Here is an 18,678-nt window from a genome sequence, read left to right as displayed (position 1 = left end):
CTGAAAATGCTACAGCCCAGTTTACCAGTGTCAGGCACGTTTTCTAATCGTAGCACACTTGCACTGAGCACAAACTGCAGCTGCAGCCACACTGCAGAAACATATGTAGTTTGCACGAGATGTATCTGCATATATTCTTAAGCTGCACTTGACCTTATGGCACAGCAATAGCCAATATAGAGTTGAGAGCACTTGAGCCCTTTAAAGCTTTCACCCTTACAGCGCCCTGAGGGGTATGGAAAATCGACACCACGATCAGCAAACACCAGTGAATGGCCAGGGACAACACTGTTACTTAGAAATAGTTCCATTTTATCAGCCAACTTGAAAAAGAAAAGAATGTGAACCCTTGGAATAACTTTTTATTGTGATACCAGTTTTCCATCCTCCTTTTATTTTTAATCATGAGTAGGTGGATTTATGTAGGATAAAAGAATAAACTGAGTCCTGACTTGCTCTCCTTGAAGTATAACCTAAGTCTACAGAGTAGCACTGGGTCGGACAGAAATTGGGCCAGAGTGCATCTAAGAACTGAACTTCATTTGTATAAACAAACAAGCTTTATTTACAGTATTCCTTCATAAAATCCCAGGCTTCAAGTCTGCGTGTTCTTTAAAGACTCCATTTATGTACGCTTGAATGCCTATTTAAGCAAAAACCAAGAGAGCTTTCCCATGGAAACCGCAGAGATGTTTTACTTCACACGTACACCACAAACAAGGCTGCTAACTTTCCATAATTTACTGTATTTTCTTAGGCTTGCCATTGTATTTTAGGACCAAATCTTCTGGAGAAGCTGCTTACGCAGGAGGCCACAGACATATAAATAAATGACCTAAAAGAGGCAAAGCTATGAACTGAGAGGAAACGGCATCTCGGCAGCTTGTAAGAAAATTTTAGTATTTTTGGTTTTCCTGTTTCTAGCTGAAGGAACGGGTTAAAGTTTTGTGTTTCATTGAGAAGCAAGCAATCTGGAGTCAACTGGAATCACATTATTAAATCAGGACTTGATTCATCCCTTAGAATTAAATCAATCCACAGGGCAATCCCTGGGCTAAGACCATAGCAAGCTTCAGTTACCTATCTCTCAGCAAGGAATCTAAGTCAGTGGGCCTCAAGGGAACCCAGTGATTCTACAATCTGCTTAGGAGGACACAGAGAAAGAGAGCTTGACTTTGTGGACTTTATCAGCCAGACACAAATCAGTCCAATTACTTCAGCAAGAACATGAGCAGTTTGTGAATAAAAAAGTTCCAGCTAAACTGATATTCTGATTTGAGAATTTGCCTTTTAGATTCAGGTGATATGTCTCTAAGTGTAAATGCATACAATCTAATACTGCTGTATGTATGCATTTTAGAGCAGTAATTTTGCTCCAACTTATAGTTACTACCAATTGTCTCAAGGCTACAGCAAAGGGTTAAGTTTTAACTTCAAAAGCAATCCCTACTTCTGCTGGGGGCCACAAAGATAAGCAAGGATACCAAGACTTTCAAGTTTAGTCCCTTCGCTGAAGGAATTGGATGGGCTTACCTGTTTGGAAAAAAAAACCAAACCAAAACAACATCCCTGGGAGAAGGCTGGGCACAGAATCAAAGTCCCTTTGGCATGAACTTATGACAACTCTGCCCATGAATACGCAGTCTGTGTTGAGTTGCTGAAAACAGAGACAGGGCTTGCCAAAACTGAGGATGAGGAAATCTCTGACTGATGCTATTTCAAAGTTGGTGGTGCTTCTATAGTTGGTGCAAGAGCAAGCAAAAGCTACCCCTGATGGCATCTTTATCTACAGTAAGGAAAATGGTGTACACTGATTCCTGAAGTGTGCAAGAAGAAGAGCAGAGAATTTGGTCAGATACCGGAAGGTCAAAGTGGGAGATCCTGTGGTGGTAGAGTAGTGGCCAGGAAGATAAACAGAGATGTTTTGCCTCAGAGAATGCCAAGCACTTGGGAGGCCATTTGGCTAAGAGGGAAAAAGACTATATATAAGCAAAACCTAATTGACAGTATTTAGAAACACAAACAAGCTGTCTCTGACTTAACCAGGGCTAAATTTACTTCAGCTGAGCAGAATCACAATTGTTTCTAGAGGGTAAATCATGTATCCTTCTTTTCTGTTTTTATTTGGGAAGTTTTGACATGGTGTTTGAAATAATACATTTAATTAGAACCCTTTCCTATGTATCAACATATATTCCCATACACTTGATCCATAACATGTAAAAATAAAGGAGAATGAAAAGTTATTTGGTTGTGTTGAACCACACTATTCTAAGAAGCCCAAGCAAATATTTTAGACACTGTTTACATAAGATGCTCAATCGTGTTAAAAATCTTTCTTGAAATACGCTCACACGTATCATAACATCATACTTTTCTTGATACAGGTTTATTTATGGCACCTACTCAGGAATCACTGGTTGTTCCTGCAAGCAAAGCGCTTTTAAGTAGAGCAGCTTCTCCGTCTCTTTGCAGCTCAATGGTAGCTATTTCAGACACGGCAGCGTCGCCGCCTGCCCCCGCTTCTCATCATCCCTCTCAGATTACGTAGCCAGGGTAAAACTTAGATGCAGAGCCTTGAACGTAAGAGTGAATAACCGCACCAAACATACATGTGATAGTAAGTCTACACATTTAGTGCTTCCTAAAAGAACTGTTAGAATACTTCTAAATTTCAAGTGCAGGGCAGAGAAGTCCATTTGTATACACCCACTCGTAAGTGAATGCACTTAGCAGATAGCACATAGGTACTTCTAAGTTTTCAGCTGCAAAAGAAATGCGTTTTGTAGCACGGTCATAAAAAAGATGCAGTAATGCTTCCAGTTATTGTTTCATTTTTTTTTGTTTGTTTTTAATAAGCAAAATACTCTTAATATTCTGCTAGAGAAAAGAATAAAGTCCACAAGAAAGATCAAGAAATTGCACTCCTATAAACAGTATAGTGGCAAAACCAAATAGTAGCAAAAAAATTCTACTACAATACATCATAATCCAAATCAAACGTTACTTGATGTTGTTAATAAAATTTAAATTCGTATAAAAACCTACAAATGCTTCAGTCAATTGTTTGCTTCCGTAATTTCCAAACTACATACATTTAATTTACCCAGCTTGAACTACTTTCGTTTTAACTCTTACATACGCATATTTGCTGATTTAATTGAATCTTCTGACTGTCATTCAAAATGTTCATCCCAATATGCCTTGTTATTTATGCAGCTTGATGTCTTTGCATGACAAACAACTGGTAATCAGCCTGCTTAAATCTCTAGTTGTTCTAACATTTTTGCACCTTGCAAAACTGAAATATTGCAGCAAGGCTGTTGCCTATATTACTCCATTCAGGTAAAATCATAGAATCATAGAACGTTGAGGGGTTGGAAAGGACCTTACAGATCATCTAGTCCCTGGACAGGGACACCTGCCACTAGACCACGTTGCTCAAGGCCTTATTCAACTCGTCCTTGAACACTGCCAGAGTTGGGGCGCCCACAACCTCCCTGAGCAACCTGTTGCAGTGTCTCACCACCCCCACAGCAAAAAATGTCTTCCTAACATGCAACCTAAATTTCCCCTCCTTCAATTTATATCTACTACTCCTTATCCTATCCCAACAGTTCCTAAATCTGTTCTGCTTCATGAGAAGATGGGGATAATATCTAGCTGCCCATGGCAGCTTGCCCTTGCAACAGAACCACTCTGGGGGGGCTTTTGTGTCATCTTGACCTAAGGGGGATACTTAGCCTCAAGTGGTGTGTCTCCAGACTGAAACAGTGCCTTGCAGAAAAACTGCAGAGGAAAGAATCAAAGATTCTCTCTTTCCAGCCAACAAAAAAAGCAGTACAGAAAGAGATATTCAGACTTTCAGATAACTTTCTCAAGACCACATAGGAATGCCTCCTATGCTGGATTGGTGGTTTGCTCTGCCTCCTCCTGGTCTTGCATGTCTTTTTGAAACAGCCTAATTCCATATCTTTCAGGTTTTTCTTCCTTGCTTTCTCCATCTCACATGCTTCCCTTCAGGGTCCCCTCAACACCCACACAAACCCAGAGAGTTACCTTGACTGACTGCTCCATGCAGATTACTCCTGCTGGGGGCTATCTCGTCTTCTCAGACTGGAAGCTCTTTAGAGCAGAGACTGTCACCACTCTGTGCCCATACAATGCCTAGCAGAAAGAGTCTTCTTTTGATCAGTAATGTAATAAGCATGATTAGCAAAGTATCTGTCTACAGTCATCTATGGGAATGCCAGGACTATATGAGAACTAAAACAGGTTCAGCTTTTGTAACGCTGGAAATGTATATTTACATCCATGAAATTTCGACCCAGAGAAGACCATGTAGCAAATGGAATATTTAGGAGGAAACACCAAGCTCACTTACTTTGCTCTCTTGGCCATTTCATTGCCATCCCAGCGGGGGCTGTATGGGTAATTCTTCTGGGCCTGGGAGTACAGCTGGCCACTGTTAGTGAAGTGGTAGACGGACTGAAACGTTAGGGTTGGTTGGTCTCGAGGAAAGTACAGGGGTAGGTCAACTGAAATTCAAAAAGAAAAAAAAGTCATAAAAATACACCATTGCATTTTGCCTCTTTTTTTTTTTAAACTGGGAATATATCAGATCTTTCTATTGGTTTGAAGGTGACAGAGAAAAAGAAATTGATGATTAGTTCTAAAACATATTTCTGTATTTCTTGCAAGTAGTGATTCCAACCTATTGCTGTGGGGGATGTTTTGCTTCATCAAAACACTTTTCTAAAGTACATAATTAAAAAAAGTTTAGCTAGCTTATTGCTATGTAATCATAAAATTTAAACCGTGACTATTTTGTTATAAAAATAAGTTATTTTCCTTTAATAATGAATTTTTCCCTTTCACAAATGCTCAAAATAAATTCAGTTTATGCTTTCCACTCAAGAAACAAATTTCTCTTTATCTGCTTTAGTCAATTCATTTTAGTATCCCCGTGGACATCAAAAGCTTTATCATTCTCATTTTACAGCTGTCTAAGTCCTAAAGTGGTTACTTGATAAAAAATGTAGAAAGATTCAGTCACATGAGCTGGAAAAGATTTCAACTTGCCGTCATCTGCTAGACAAAAAAACACCCACAAAACTAAAAACACACTGCAAAGTCATTGATACCCAAAATATCTCACTAAAAATAAAAATCAGAACCTCTTAGTTCCCTTCCCTTTGCTTATCGCTGTCTCATGATTAGCTAGGTCTGGCAGAACAATAAAATAGTCTACAACAGTTAGAAACTGGTATATATTTTCATGGTCCGAAACCATTTTTTAACTTTTTTAGAATTATAGTTTATATTTTCTTGGTCTACTTTTAATTTCAGGAGGCTTCGGAAATCTGTAGCTAAATTGAGTTATGACAACAGACTTGAATTACTTATCCTAAATGTCTAACACCAAAATTAACAGCAGAATGTGCATTTCATTTAAAGGTGTAGACTTCATTTATAAAGCATCTATGACTGTATTTTTGTTATCCTCCAAATCACAATTCCCTAACTCCGCACAAGAAATGAACACTGCAATAGATTTGTATTTTAAATACTTCCTGGAGCAGAGATTCCAGCACTTCCTACGAAATCTCTGCTCAGAGGCTGAGATCTCCAATTTTCAAATTCCATGCTATCATCCTGCTAACTCCTTCATTTTTCAGCTTTTCTAATCCCATCTATGTACTCGGATATGCATCAGCCACACCACAGCTCCCTTTTCCCTAAATTACCCTCAAAGCTCTACGAGTAAAAGTCTTTGTGGCCATCGAGTGCAGAAACCCAAATGTAACAGTCCAGCTGTAGTCTCAAAATACAACAAATCACCGTGGAGAACAGCACTTGCTCAGTTCATGACCGAGTGTCTGAGCCACACGTGACACCTCCCAGAGTCCTGGTGACTCAGCCCACACAGCAGCTTCCAGCAGATACTTAAGTGGTAATGACGTGGGCAGAGTTCTGCTAATTTGAGGGCAGATCGCTGCTTTAACAAAGGTGAGATTCAAAGATTGCTCTGTCAAATTGCTCTTTATAACATGATTACTAAATAACAGCCCTGAAAAACATTGGTGTAACGTGACCATCTATCAGCAAGCAAGCTGTCTCCTCCCGTCACAAACGGTGTGTGTGCACCTCAGATTCTGAAGGACTACGCCGTGGAAAAGAGTAATAGAAACTAGGAGACTGGTTCTCTTTTAATGTTATAAGCATACCACTTCAGCTGTGAGTGCTTAAACTCTGTTCCTCTAGTGCATCTTTTTTCCTTCTTAAGAACAAACACCTTAACAGAAAAAAACTTGTATACTTTTGTATTTTATCACCGTGTGACAGGAGTAACAAGGTTTAGCAGAGCATTCAAGTAAAACTCCTTATGCTTTTTAGTTGAGAATTTCTAACTTTCATTAACTTTCCTTTGAAAAATCTATCTACGTAACAGAGGCAAGCAGCAAAACATTTCTTCCTGTTACCTAAAACTCAAGGTTTGTTCGTAAGACAAATTATCTAGAAGTGGAAATGGTGTTTAAATGGATAGTCAAGGCAGTGCTCTCCCTACAGTGGTTCTTCCACTTGTTATGAGAAGGTACCACCAAAATATAACAGAAGTTTTCTTCTATTAACCAAAACCTGTATAGGAATTTTCAGGAATTACTTAGTTTATAAGTAATAAGATCAGATAATAAAATTAGATTCAAAATTGTACATTCCACATCTGGCCAACAGCAGTATCATCCTGAACTACAAGTAGAGCTTTGAAAAATTTGACCAGCCTTTGATTTCTAATACTACCCTTCACCTAAAATTGCCAAACTCTCAGTTTTCTAACCCAAGTGTCTCCTTAATACAAGGTGTGAGATGAACCCAGACCAAGTGAAAAAACCTGACCCTAATTCTGGAACACAACCACACCTAAATAACCAGTAAACAGGAAACAGCCTTGAGTTGCAAAGTGTTATACATATCTCAAGGCAGCCAGCTATTATTTCAGCAGTAGGAAGGGAAGGCAAGAACTTGCTTCTGTCGCAGTAGATGCTCATCCATTGATACTGCTGGTGCACAGATTGCAAAAAGTAAGCAAATACCATCAGTAACTAGTGCTAGGAAGGTGTGTTGGAGATAACATGTCAAATTCTGCTCACAGTCACACAGGTTGCTAAAGAAAATTTTTCTATTTACTTGGTCATGTATAGCAGCCTGACTCTCAATCTGTGCATTGATACACAGTCAGATCTGCCTTCATACAATACATAAGGTGGCAAAGCTATTATTGCAATTACATCTGAGACAACATTTACACTTTGCCATGAAAAATGCAAGAGAGTTAAAAACAACACAGCAGTTCTGTAAATCAACACCTGAGCTAGGCAAACTGTAAAAGCCTGCACTGGTTTGGCATGCTAGTCTCCTAAGAACTACAAAAACGTATTCGTGTTGAATTCAAGTACTATTTCCAAATAACAGCTGACTCACAAAGTACCCTGGTGATATGTCTGCAGAAAATAAGCAGATGACTCATGTCTGTAAATTCCTGAAAGTACCAATAGACCCCTTGCTTAGTCATCTTTTGCTTGGATGCTGGGTTCACGAGCTCTGTAAACTATAATGAGGGATCTAGCTCTTAGTAGGACTCTCTCTCCCTTTTTTCCTCTCTTCTAAACAGTGCAAATTATCTCCCTAAAAATAACTTCATCTGCGTAAGTGAGTCACTTCAACTAGCAAGCTTGTACAAGTCATGCAGTTAAGCAGTAATATTTTGTTATGAAGGTAAAAATCTTGCTGTCAAACTCAGATTTAAAATGAAAATTATGTCAGAGGAAGTCCCATTTGCCCCTTCTCTCACAGAAATAGAAACATTTCCTTTGGAAAATTTAAACAATTAGCTCATTCAGGAAAGTAAAGCTTTCTAATTTAGTTCCATGCTCAAAGTAATTTAATCCTGATGATTTCTTACTTTGGCTTTCCTAAGCATCACGCTGTTAACGTAAGAGGAACTCAGAGAAGCAGCCTGGGGAAAGAAGCCAATACCATAGTAAAGCACTGCTTTATCCTATATTACAATTTACAGATTGGTTTTTAAAAGTCAATTTTTAGACAGTCATAGTGTGGGGAAAATCATGTCCTTTATGCAAGCTCTACATGAGCAGAACTCGGAGGGCTGTTTATGGGTAATTAAGCATTGAGTAAATTCTTCGGTGATTGAACCCTAATTTTCCCACACAGTTCATAAGAAAGCCAAAGAAAAAGGACTTGCTTGTTGAGAATGAGTCATGTTGCAAAGAAACTTAATTACAGTTTATAAATAGTTGAAGTTGCTCTCTTTTTGAAACATAAGAAACTATCTAGAAGTAACACCCAAATTTGCTTCTCTTGACTTAGTTAGCATTTAATGCATACATATATTCAAAACATAGTTATCTTAAAGCCAAAATCTTGGTTCATTAATAACTAAAAAACTGTTCAATGATTCCATAAGGTTTAATTGTTCATTTTCTTAAAAAACAACAATCTGAGATCTGGAACAGGTTAGCTAGTTTGTTAAGCTTATGCCAACAACTACAGAGTTGATTTTGACTGTCTTACTAACTCTAAAATATCATCTTTAGCATCTAACTTTACAACTTTTTAAACAGGATATGAAACATGGAAGGAATGTCTTGGCAAAAGTATGTACCAGTGCTGCTACAGGATTTCTGAAGCAAAAATGCTCAGAAGAAAAGGGCAGGTTTATCACAGAGTTTACCTCCCCACTTTGAAGTACAGGAGAGAAGAGATGGGAAAATAAAACCATACTTGGAATGCATGCTGACCATTAAAATATTTCAAAACACTTAGGTGGCAATATTTAGAACATTTCCATATACTGTTCCCCTGTTCTACAGAAAAGGTTTATCCATCCTTTGTATGGCACTGGAAAATCTAGGTATTTGTTTTCACAAAAGTCAACATTTACTCACTGAATGTTGCACACCATTTTAATGCTTGGATGCTACTATATTAGTTATCTTATTAACCTGTATTGTAAGGATGCTTGAATCTGCTGCAGTTTATTGCACCTGAAATTTGTTTTGCACTCATAAACACTGGCTGATCTGGATATTTTACTGCTGAGACTTCTACTTGACAAGATTTCATGGCCTGCACAACCTTAGTTCAATCTATAATTGCTTTATGGAGCAGCCTTCAAACAGAAGATAACACAGCTTCATTTCTAGTTCAGTTCCTACACTGGACAGAGCTGGCCAAAGGAGACACTGTTCTGTCTTGCCCCATCTGACAGACTCCATCCCTCTGTATTTATTTCCTGCTCAACACTGAAGCCTTGCTCCAATTAAACGTGTTCATTTCTGCATAAGCTTTTCAATGCAATGATTCTAATCATCATAAGAATGATGTTAGCTACATAAAATATTTCAAAAACTGTTTCTCAGCACCTTCATGAGTTGAGGGGTTCTTTAGGACCAGGAATGAAGGAACAAGGAAAGGACAGCAACATGTCTACTGATGCTGAGTGCCAGCCTGTGGGACCCAATTCTGAGACTTAACAGTAGATAATACTTTCTGTAGCCAAACAGAACCCTTTTAATGCTGATTGCTACAATAGGTACTTCCGAATCAATGATTACTGGACATGTGAAAAGTTTTGTTTAAATTATTTCACCAGAAAAACAAGAAGGGTACGGGAAAGATATGCCAAACTTAAATCTCCAGAGAACACTGAACAATCTTAGCCTGACACTATCTGTTCTCTTCCCGAAATTCCCTGACTCACTCCTTACTTATCATCCAACTTTGGCGAGAGACTGCCTCTGCACTCAAGTACTCCTGATGAAGTAAGTAATGGAAACAGGAAACACATATTTCAGGCTCCAGAACTCACTCTCTGTCTCTTATTAGTATATATTCATCATCTTTCTGCTTGTTCTTTTTTTGGTTCACTGAATTTCACATTCTCTCTGCCTTTACTTGCAGTTGAGCTCACACTTCTGGGAAAAACAAGTTAGAGATTTGAATGCATGGCCTCAAACTGAAAAGTTCCTTGAACTCAGAGCTCTCCAGTTTTCATGATGTATTAATGTGGATGAGACCCACCTGAATTTACAATGCAACTCGGTGCTAACACATATACCATATTATATAATACCACTTACACATCTATCAAGCTCTATTTTAAAAGAAAATTTCTATTAGATTTTCTGACATGACTTCTCCTATGGGAAAGCTGTTTCAGACAGTCTATATGACAGATGAAAACCTTCACCTAACGTCAAGGGAAAAGAACTATCTTCAGTTTTTATATAAAAATTCCAGTACAGAAGGCCTTTCAGGAATCATATTGATCACTGTACCTAGAGAGAAACCTGAATAGATTCAGCCACAAGCATTTTGGAGACTGTAGTGTCTAGCGCAAAGCTCTGCAGGGCAGGATCTCAGGCTGTTTTGCCTAGTGAATCTCTCCTCGACTCTTGTGTGCCAAAGGCCTTCAGCCTACATTCTACTGGCAAAAAATGAAAGGGAGAATTTGACTCAAAACACAAACAGAACTGCTAACTGCCACAGCTATCCCGCTTTGGTGTGTGGTGACTTCGACTTGCAAGAATGAGAGCAAGGATGACAAATAACATATCAATGGCATTAGTATGTGACTTCAGATTAACAGATCATAGTCACGGGAATTCAAATTTGTTAAATATTATTAGGGCTGACATCCCTTCTGGAGAAAAACAGGTTCTTTGCAGAAAGATACTATTTTGAAATCAACATTTCAAAATTTCAAATCTGAAATGCAAAGACATTTATGGAATTTTAGCTGAGACACTTATGGCATTTTGGGTGTGTTGGTAATCACAGCCGGTCTTGAAATAATTAGGTCTGCCCTTGCTACAGGAAATATCCACCCCACTGGCAAAGTCAACACTTGTATAGCAAATGAGTAAGATGACTTATGCACAAAATACTTCCAAATAAACACGATGAAAATACAAGCAAATACTATGAAAACCAAAAAAAACAACTATTTTTTCTTAACTGCATCAGTTATGTATTAACAGAACATACAGTACTAAACAATAAGAGATAAACTGCTGTAGGCAGAATGGAAACAATGAATTTTGATGGATTAAACTATTCCGACACATTACAGAGTTGGTTTGTTTAATTAGCTGTCTTTGTTTTTGGTTTGTTAGTTGGTTTGGTCTTCTTTTTTTAAAAAATATAATGTAACTCATTTTTATTTGAGGAAGACTCATGACACTGCTCCTTGTGGTTTGCATTCTGCTGATAATAGGAAGTACAATCTAGTCTAGGGCACCAATGGCAACCAGATTTATGATTACAATTGTTTTGATCTTTCTGCATAAGTATATTATATGGTTGTAAAAATATCCCATGTCTTTCTTACAACCTGTACCTTTTTTTAAGTACTCCATCCTTCACACAAATCAGCATTTTTGAAAAATGTGCCGAAAATAGTTTAAATACCTTAAGTTACAGTCATGTGCTGCAGACAGAGTATCTAATTCTTTGTTTAGTTTTACAGAGGAACTAAAAAGCAGATCAAATCAAGATCTTCGAACAGTTTCCAGCTATGTGGTCAAAGACCATGAGAAAGTGATGTAACTTAACCAAAAACCAGCTTTATAATGTCTTCTTGCTTTGGAGTGTCATCATTCACCTCAACTATGTCATACTGTTTTGGACTTCTACAGCAAGACTGGACTACCTCCTAAAAATATCCCATGGATTATCTCACAATCCTATATTGAGCCCAAAGAAATGGCATAATGGTCTTACAGGTCTTTTCCTCTCTAGCTTCTGTAACTGTGATGATCTTAATTAAGATAAAAGCTTTTTATTTTTACCTCATCAGTTTCAGCTGGTTACTTATATTTTGCTTTATTTTTACTTCAGATTCTCAAAGATCTTCATTCCCTCCTCCTTCCGTTTTTATTTCCTTCCATTGTTTCTGCTGTAACAGTTTCTATAGTAACTTCTCTAAGTGCTGATGAGATTGATGCTACTAAAAGCTGTTTCTTCTCCATCCAAATTGTTTGCAGGTTATAACTTAAACACAGTTGTAGTTGTTATGGGTGTAAAAAGCAAGCTCTGCCCTTTCTTGGCACAGGCTGATGACCATGGTGAAAACACTTCTGCTTTCCCAGCAGAGATGCACTGCTAATTGCCCAGGAGTTTTACATTACTTTCCAACTGGACAGGAAGACTTCTAAGGCATGTTTTTACCTGAAAAGCAGCTGTGCAAAAACATCAGCTTCTCTCACTGACATGTTATAAAGCTTATGAGGCTTGCAAAAAAAATTTTTTTTTCTGTTTTAAACACTGACCAGGATTTGAAAGGAAACTGATTTACTTCATTCTCATCTGTCATCAGCATGATGTTAGCCTGCAGGTCAAGAGGACCCTTTGCTGATACACATGCTATCCTGTTCTTTGAACCTTTGCTCCATGCAGGCTTACACCTTTCAAATCACAATGCAATGCAATCCTGCCTGACCCAACCAGCCAACTAAATAATTACACGTATTTTTAAAGCTAAACTGAAATCACTTTATTGCAATATAAGCCCATTGCATCTTCCCACTCCTGAACATTGCAATTTATTGCTTTTACTCCTGAAGCCACCTTACACAGTTCTAAAGGTTTATCCTTCTAATAACTGTTAATGACCTAAAGAACCACTTTGTGCAATACATGCTTTTAAGCCATGCTTTCTTAGACTACCAGCCTTTTCTGGTGCTCTCTTGTGAACGCTCCCATTTGAGAATGATGCAAGACAAACAGCATCCCTAAGCTTTAGAGAGCAGACTTTGGGCTGTTGAGCAATCTTGCTCCTCCTATGGAAGAATCCTATGTGATAATGGCCCTGGTGAGAAGGGGAGTCCATGTTGACCTCCTCCAAGCTCAAGAATAGCCATCCTAATAAGCAGAAAGACAAACAATAGCAGTAGGCGGCCTACGAGGATTAACGAGGAGCTCGTGACCAAACCCAAATGTATAAAGGAAGCACATGAGATGTGGACACTCCCTGAGCATGCAGAGACAGGATTGGGAATGTCAAAGCTCACCTGGAGTTGAATCTGGCAAGGGGAGTTAAGGACAAAAAGATGGGCTGCTACAGGAACAGGAATAGCAACAACAAAACCAACACTAGGGAAAGTCTGGGACTGCTGCTGAACGGGGCAGGGGAGCTGCTGGTAAAGGAGACACAAAAGCAGCTTAAGCACTCCCTTCTTCCCTCATTTAGACATTTAAGCATCTTTGTGAGTAGTTCCACCTGTAAACAAAGGTATATTTCTTATAATTTAAAAGTAAATTATATTTATCTATTTCATAAAGGGGATGCAGCAGTCACTTTTGCCTGCTGTTGCTGTGTCCCATATGGAGACTTTGAAAAAATTTACTTTGGTGACAAAGCACTTGTCATTGCATAGAAAGAGACAGAGAAGGATTCAGAAAAGTCTTTCTTATCTTGATGGAGATCTCATTTCTAGAAATTTCACCTCTCTAAGAATCTTGTGGTGTTATGTATCATTCAGTTGTTTTTCCTGAAAGCATTGCCTGGTATTGAACCCAGGACTCATCCATGAAACCCATGCTCGTGATCTCCTTTCCAGATTGGAAACAAAATACTTGTTTTCTACTTGCTACTATAAGCAATTTTCAACTTGCTGTATCTTGCACCTTTAACTCAGTTCTCACCTTAGAAAAAAACTATTTGTGAATGCCATACAGGTTGCCAAAACATATAAACACAAGACACAGGCATGGAGTAAGAGGAACAAGTACCACAATCTGTACTCAAGTCCCAGCTTTTGTCAATGATGTTTTGTGACCTAAATACATCTTTTTATTTCAAAAATCGAGGGGATAAAATAGGACTATATCCTTTCTTCATCTCAGGTTTCTTTTCTGAGAATTTTAGTTATCTGTTACATACTCAGGCACATAGTAGTTATACTCTAGATATATTTGTTAAGTAAGAAAAAGCAACAGTTCACTTTTCTAAAAAGTGCAATTTTGTAAGCAGTTATTTCAAAACCTTTCAGTCCATTTGTTAAAGTGCTTGTAGTTCCTGGAAGAACATCAATTAATGTCTACAGCAATATACTATGGTTTTAGAAGTATGGCAAATACTTGCATTTCTCAGAAATTAAAAAAGCAATATCCACAGCAAAGTGATACTTTAAAATACTTTGCCAGCCCACCCACATCAGGCCTTCATCAGATACTTGTAAAGCCTAATTCCTATCACAACAGTTGCTTCCTGTTTGTTGCTGTTTGTACCAAGTTTTATGAATTGCTTTGTGTCCATTTAACAATTATAAATACAAACCTAAATAGTTTATCCTGAGTGACATGAAAACAAAATGAACACAGAGAAACAGAAAAAGGAAAAGAAAACCTCTGTTTTCAGGTTCACTGGCATCTATTATGAATACCTACACACGGAAAATCGCATTCGACTCATGTACAAGTAAATACCCAGGATGGAATGAAAGGCACACAATGTTTAAAGAACTTTTAATGTCAAAAATAAAATTATCAGCTTTCAACAAAAATTACAAACTAAATCTAGCTGGCAGTGTCCCTTAGAAATAAAGGGAAAAAATATGCCATGGAGAAGAAAAACAATCAGCAAAAGGTTTGTTAATTTTCCAAATGCTGCATTTCAATCCTGGGATTAGCCCCTGCCTATGCCTAGTTCAGTGCAGAAACATGTGCCTGTGGCTCAGGCTACTTTTCAATCACACTGCCTGATCCATAGCACTGCAGCGTATCTGCAGCATACACTGACTTCAGTTAAGCAATACAACCTCACTACACAGGAAATGTCACAGAGGATGCTTTGCTTTGTGGAGATTAAAACAATCTACAAAGTTTTGGAGAAACCCCCTCTGCTCAGGGTATGTTTTGCTGTAGGCAGACTGACTTGCACTCAGGAACTTGAAAGAGTAGATGCAAAGAAGTACATGGAATCAACTCAAAGCACTGAGAGAGTCAGAGGAAAAGATCCTCACATGAGAGAGACACTTCTCTGCTTGCTGAACAGTCAAGAAATTACTCTCAAGCATAAGATCCAAATGGCTTTTGACTTCTGCCAGCCGGTTGTACATCACTGGAGCTTTATTAATCTCCAGTCTCTCATTTAAGAATGAAATGACAGCCTTATACTATCTTTGCAGACTTTTCTGATCAGCACTGAACTTCTCATACTAGACACCTGAAACATTTATTTCGTTATGCTTGACATTTCTGCTGAACTATCCTGCTCTGCTGACAGTACCAGATAGCATTTCCTTCTCCTACACCTTGTTATTCACACGGTCGTGTTCTCTTTTACATTCTTGAGTTTTCAGTGTCGCAATTCCCGTTTTCATTTAAGGAACAATGTGAAGAATCAAATAAATGTGCTATTTAAGGAAGTCAAAACACCTCATTAGATAAAAGCTCACAGAAAAAATCTAATGTAAATATTCCACCCAATACTTGGCCTATTTTTTTAATGCTATGACTCAAACAGATAAGTTTATTTTTCCATACCTTCTCTTGAAGAGACTTCTCTTCCATAATCAGACTAACTTCCCTTAATTTCCTCCAAAGATTTTTTCCTGGAATTTTAAGTGTTAAATTGTGCTGAATACCAGGCACAGATATTGATGAAGAACAGCAAGTCTTGAGGGCTATCTTCTTCTCAGCTTCCAAAAGGTATGTGAGCAAGTCTTACATGACAAAACACTGAAAAAAATGTATCTCTAAAACTACCAACACCACTCAAATGGTTACTCATACTCCAGTAGCACAAAGGAGTCATCGAGCATATTCCAACTGCATTAAATACTACATCAGAGCAACAAACATTAGCTGCTTCTCACATTTACATCTAACAGGATCTATAGGTCCTATATAACAGAGAGGGCTCTATGGTCAAACCTACAGGCAGATAATGGTTTACTGAAATATTGACAGGAATGTTTACATGAAACAGCCTCGAGTTCTGGGTTCCAAATTCACAGAATCATAGAATATCCTGAGTTGGACACGACTCACAAGGATCATTAAAGTCCAATTCCTGACCCTGCACAGGACAGCCCAATAATCACACCATGTGCCTGAGAGAATTATCTGAACACTTCCTGAACTTTGTCAGGCTTGGCCCAAAACTGCAGACAGGACTCGAGGTGAGGCTGCACCAGCACAGAATAGAGCAGGACAATCACCTCCCTCGACTGGCTGGCAATGCTGTGCCAGATGCACCCCAGGACACATTTGGCCCTCCTGGCTGCCAACTGCTAACTCAAAATACTTCTGCCTTCTCACATAAGCTCTCCTAAACACAAATAGCAAACACTAAGTGATCAGACACATGTTCATCTAAGAAAAACCTCCCATTTAAGACTTTACCAAACCTCCTTGCTGGCCATTTACTACCACAATAACTTGTTATTTAAACAGCTGCTGGAGGAATAGATGAAGGGACTGACGAATGCTCATCAGCTCTGTTCTGTTGACTTTCCAGAGGTGGGGCAATCTCTTTTCAAAGGCAGGTAACATCTTGAACTACACCAGATGCCTGAAAATTTAACATTCACCTACATTATAAGGACTATTGTTGCGCTACTGAATGATAGAAACAATATCCTAGGACTAATGAATTATTTCTGCTAGGAAAGGGAACAGAATGAAGGAATTACTTCTTCATTACAATTTTATTTATTTACAGCAAGAGAGCATATGTTCCTCTTACTCTGAACACGTCTGGAACAAACTGCACTTTCTTTGCACAGTATTGTAAAAGTATCTTCACAGCTGCTAATGCTCTTTCCCAAAATGTACTATTTTTTTCCCTCCTTCCAAGCCTCATCTGACAAATACAGATATCAAAAATTCTTTGTATCTTTATTTTCCAAGCTGCTTTCTGAGGTCATGGACTGATGTGCAAATGTAGACCCAAAAGAGATTTATGTGAACCCCAATTGTTTAGCTCAGGCCATAAATTCAAACCAACCTACCTGACTGCACTGGCACAAACTGCTTTTCTGACAAATAAGTGCAGCAATATCCAAAAAGGAATGTATCAGAACCTGGCATTGATGACTTCCACCAAAAAAACCCTGAATCCAGAAGCAGGTGTCCACCCATAGCCTGATAATCATAGGTGTAGCCTGCTGTAAGCCAATTAATGCTCTGGGTCCCTTGCTTGCTTCTCTCTCCTGTTTCAAAACCTTGCTCTTGCTGAAATGCTGCCTATTTCTGATCCACTGTCTGACACAGACAACCACCTAACTGCACATACAGGTAAAAGGGTTGACAAAAAGCTACTTCAGTTGGCATTCCCATAGCAAGATCGATCATTAATTAAACTCTAGCTTTCACACGACCAGCACTTTGGACCTCCTGGGTCAGTGGCATTACCCACACAGAACCTGAAATCCCTTACAGTTAGCCAAGGTCAGTTCCAGCAAATGCTCCCACCAACTTCACTCAACTGAGATCCCATACAAAGTCGAAACACAAATGCTGGCAGCTTCCAACATTCTCCATCCCCTGAAATACTGTTCAATGAAACAAGCCCTTTTTAGCTTAATATTTGTCATTTTCAAGATGTCTTAAATAACCAGTAACACAAGCAGTGTTTCATTTGCTATTGCAACTGGTCCAACTTCTGTCCATTTCCTCTGTGCTGGTAACTTAAAAAGAGAAAAATTAATCTCTGAAAAGCCCCAATAAAGGTTGCTTCGGAGTCCTATTCTTGGGTTTATACCAATAAGGTTACTTAATTCTTACTTATGCACAGATAATGTAACCTGTGTCTTTAATACAGTTCTGGTTACAGCATCAATGGCTGGACTCAATCATAAAGGTCTTTTCCAGCTTAAATGATACTATGATTTGTATGTTTATATTTATTTATATATGTTTATGCATATTTATATAAATACACAGGTTGCATGCAGGAACAATAATATGAAGAAACACCTACCTCCAAAATCTAATCATAGCTGATTTATAAACAAAAAGAGAAAGAAATCAGCAGTTATTGCAATTTACTTCCAAAGTGTCTTACTTAGACTTACTCATAAACAGTATCAATATCAAAAGCAGTTAGCCTGATTAATGATTTCCTTTCCTGAGTGGATGCATGAACTTCTCTAAATGCTTATTTCTCCTGTCTTATATTTGAAAAGACTTGATTAATTCTTAAAACTAAACCATGAAAGCAACAGTTCCTATGAGTGGTCTTTGATCTACTACAATAAATTCAGCAGCTTTGTTAATCTAATTATTAAGTGGCAACGAGGTAGCTCCTCTGTATTTTAAGGTAGAGTGGGTAGACTCTGCCCTTCATTCTGTAACTACAGCACAAACCAATTTTTTTTAGCATGTGAAGTTGTTCTAGGGCTGTTTGGCTTTGGCACTTCAGAACTATTTTTCTGTTTCTCTCCTCTTTAACTCAATTTGCTCAATGAAACTACTTTGAATAATTTCACTTTCCTTCTAATGTCTTTTGCTTCCTTGTGTCCAAACAAGTTTGTAACTCTGAATGCTAACACTTACAGAACAACACTAAAGCTATTTTTGAAAACTCTGAATGCATCTTCTAAAGGAAATACAACTCACGTTAGCATTTCTAAATTTCACACTCTTAATTAA

At 38.2% G+C, this 18,678-nt stretch overlaps 1 protein-coding gene across 1 annotated transcript in view; it reads right to left on the bottom strand.

Annotated features, from left to right (window-relative positions):
• LOC103810455 (BRCA1-A complex subunit BRE-like) overlaps positions 1–18,678 on the bottom strand; it is a 43,499-nt gene that overhangs the window by 15,305 nt on the left and 9,516 nt on the right. Inside the window, exon 5 of the mRNA XM_009083351.1 lies at positions 4,385–4,538. Within this exon, the coding sequence (XP_009081599.1) occupies positions 4,385–4,538 (154 nt within the window). The remainder of the gene's footprint in view (positions 1–4,384; positions 4,539–18,678) is intronic.

The sequence above is a fragment of the Acanthisitta chloris genome, unplaced genomic scaffold (assembly GCF_000695815.1).
Source record: "Acanthisitta chloris isolate BGI_N310 unplaced genomic scaffold, ASM69581v1 scaffold1751, whole genome shotgun sequence".
Classification (NCBI taxonomy): domain Eukaryota; kingdom Metazoa; phylum Chordata; class Aves; order Passeriformes; family Acanthisittidae; genus Acanthisitta; species Acanthisitta chloris.
The sequence above is the reverse complement of the archived record's forward strand: the minus strand, read 5'-3'. Positions and strand labels throughout refer to the sequence as shown.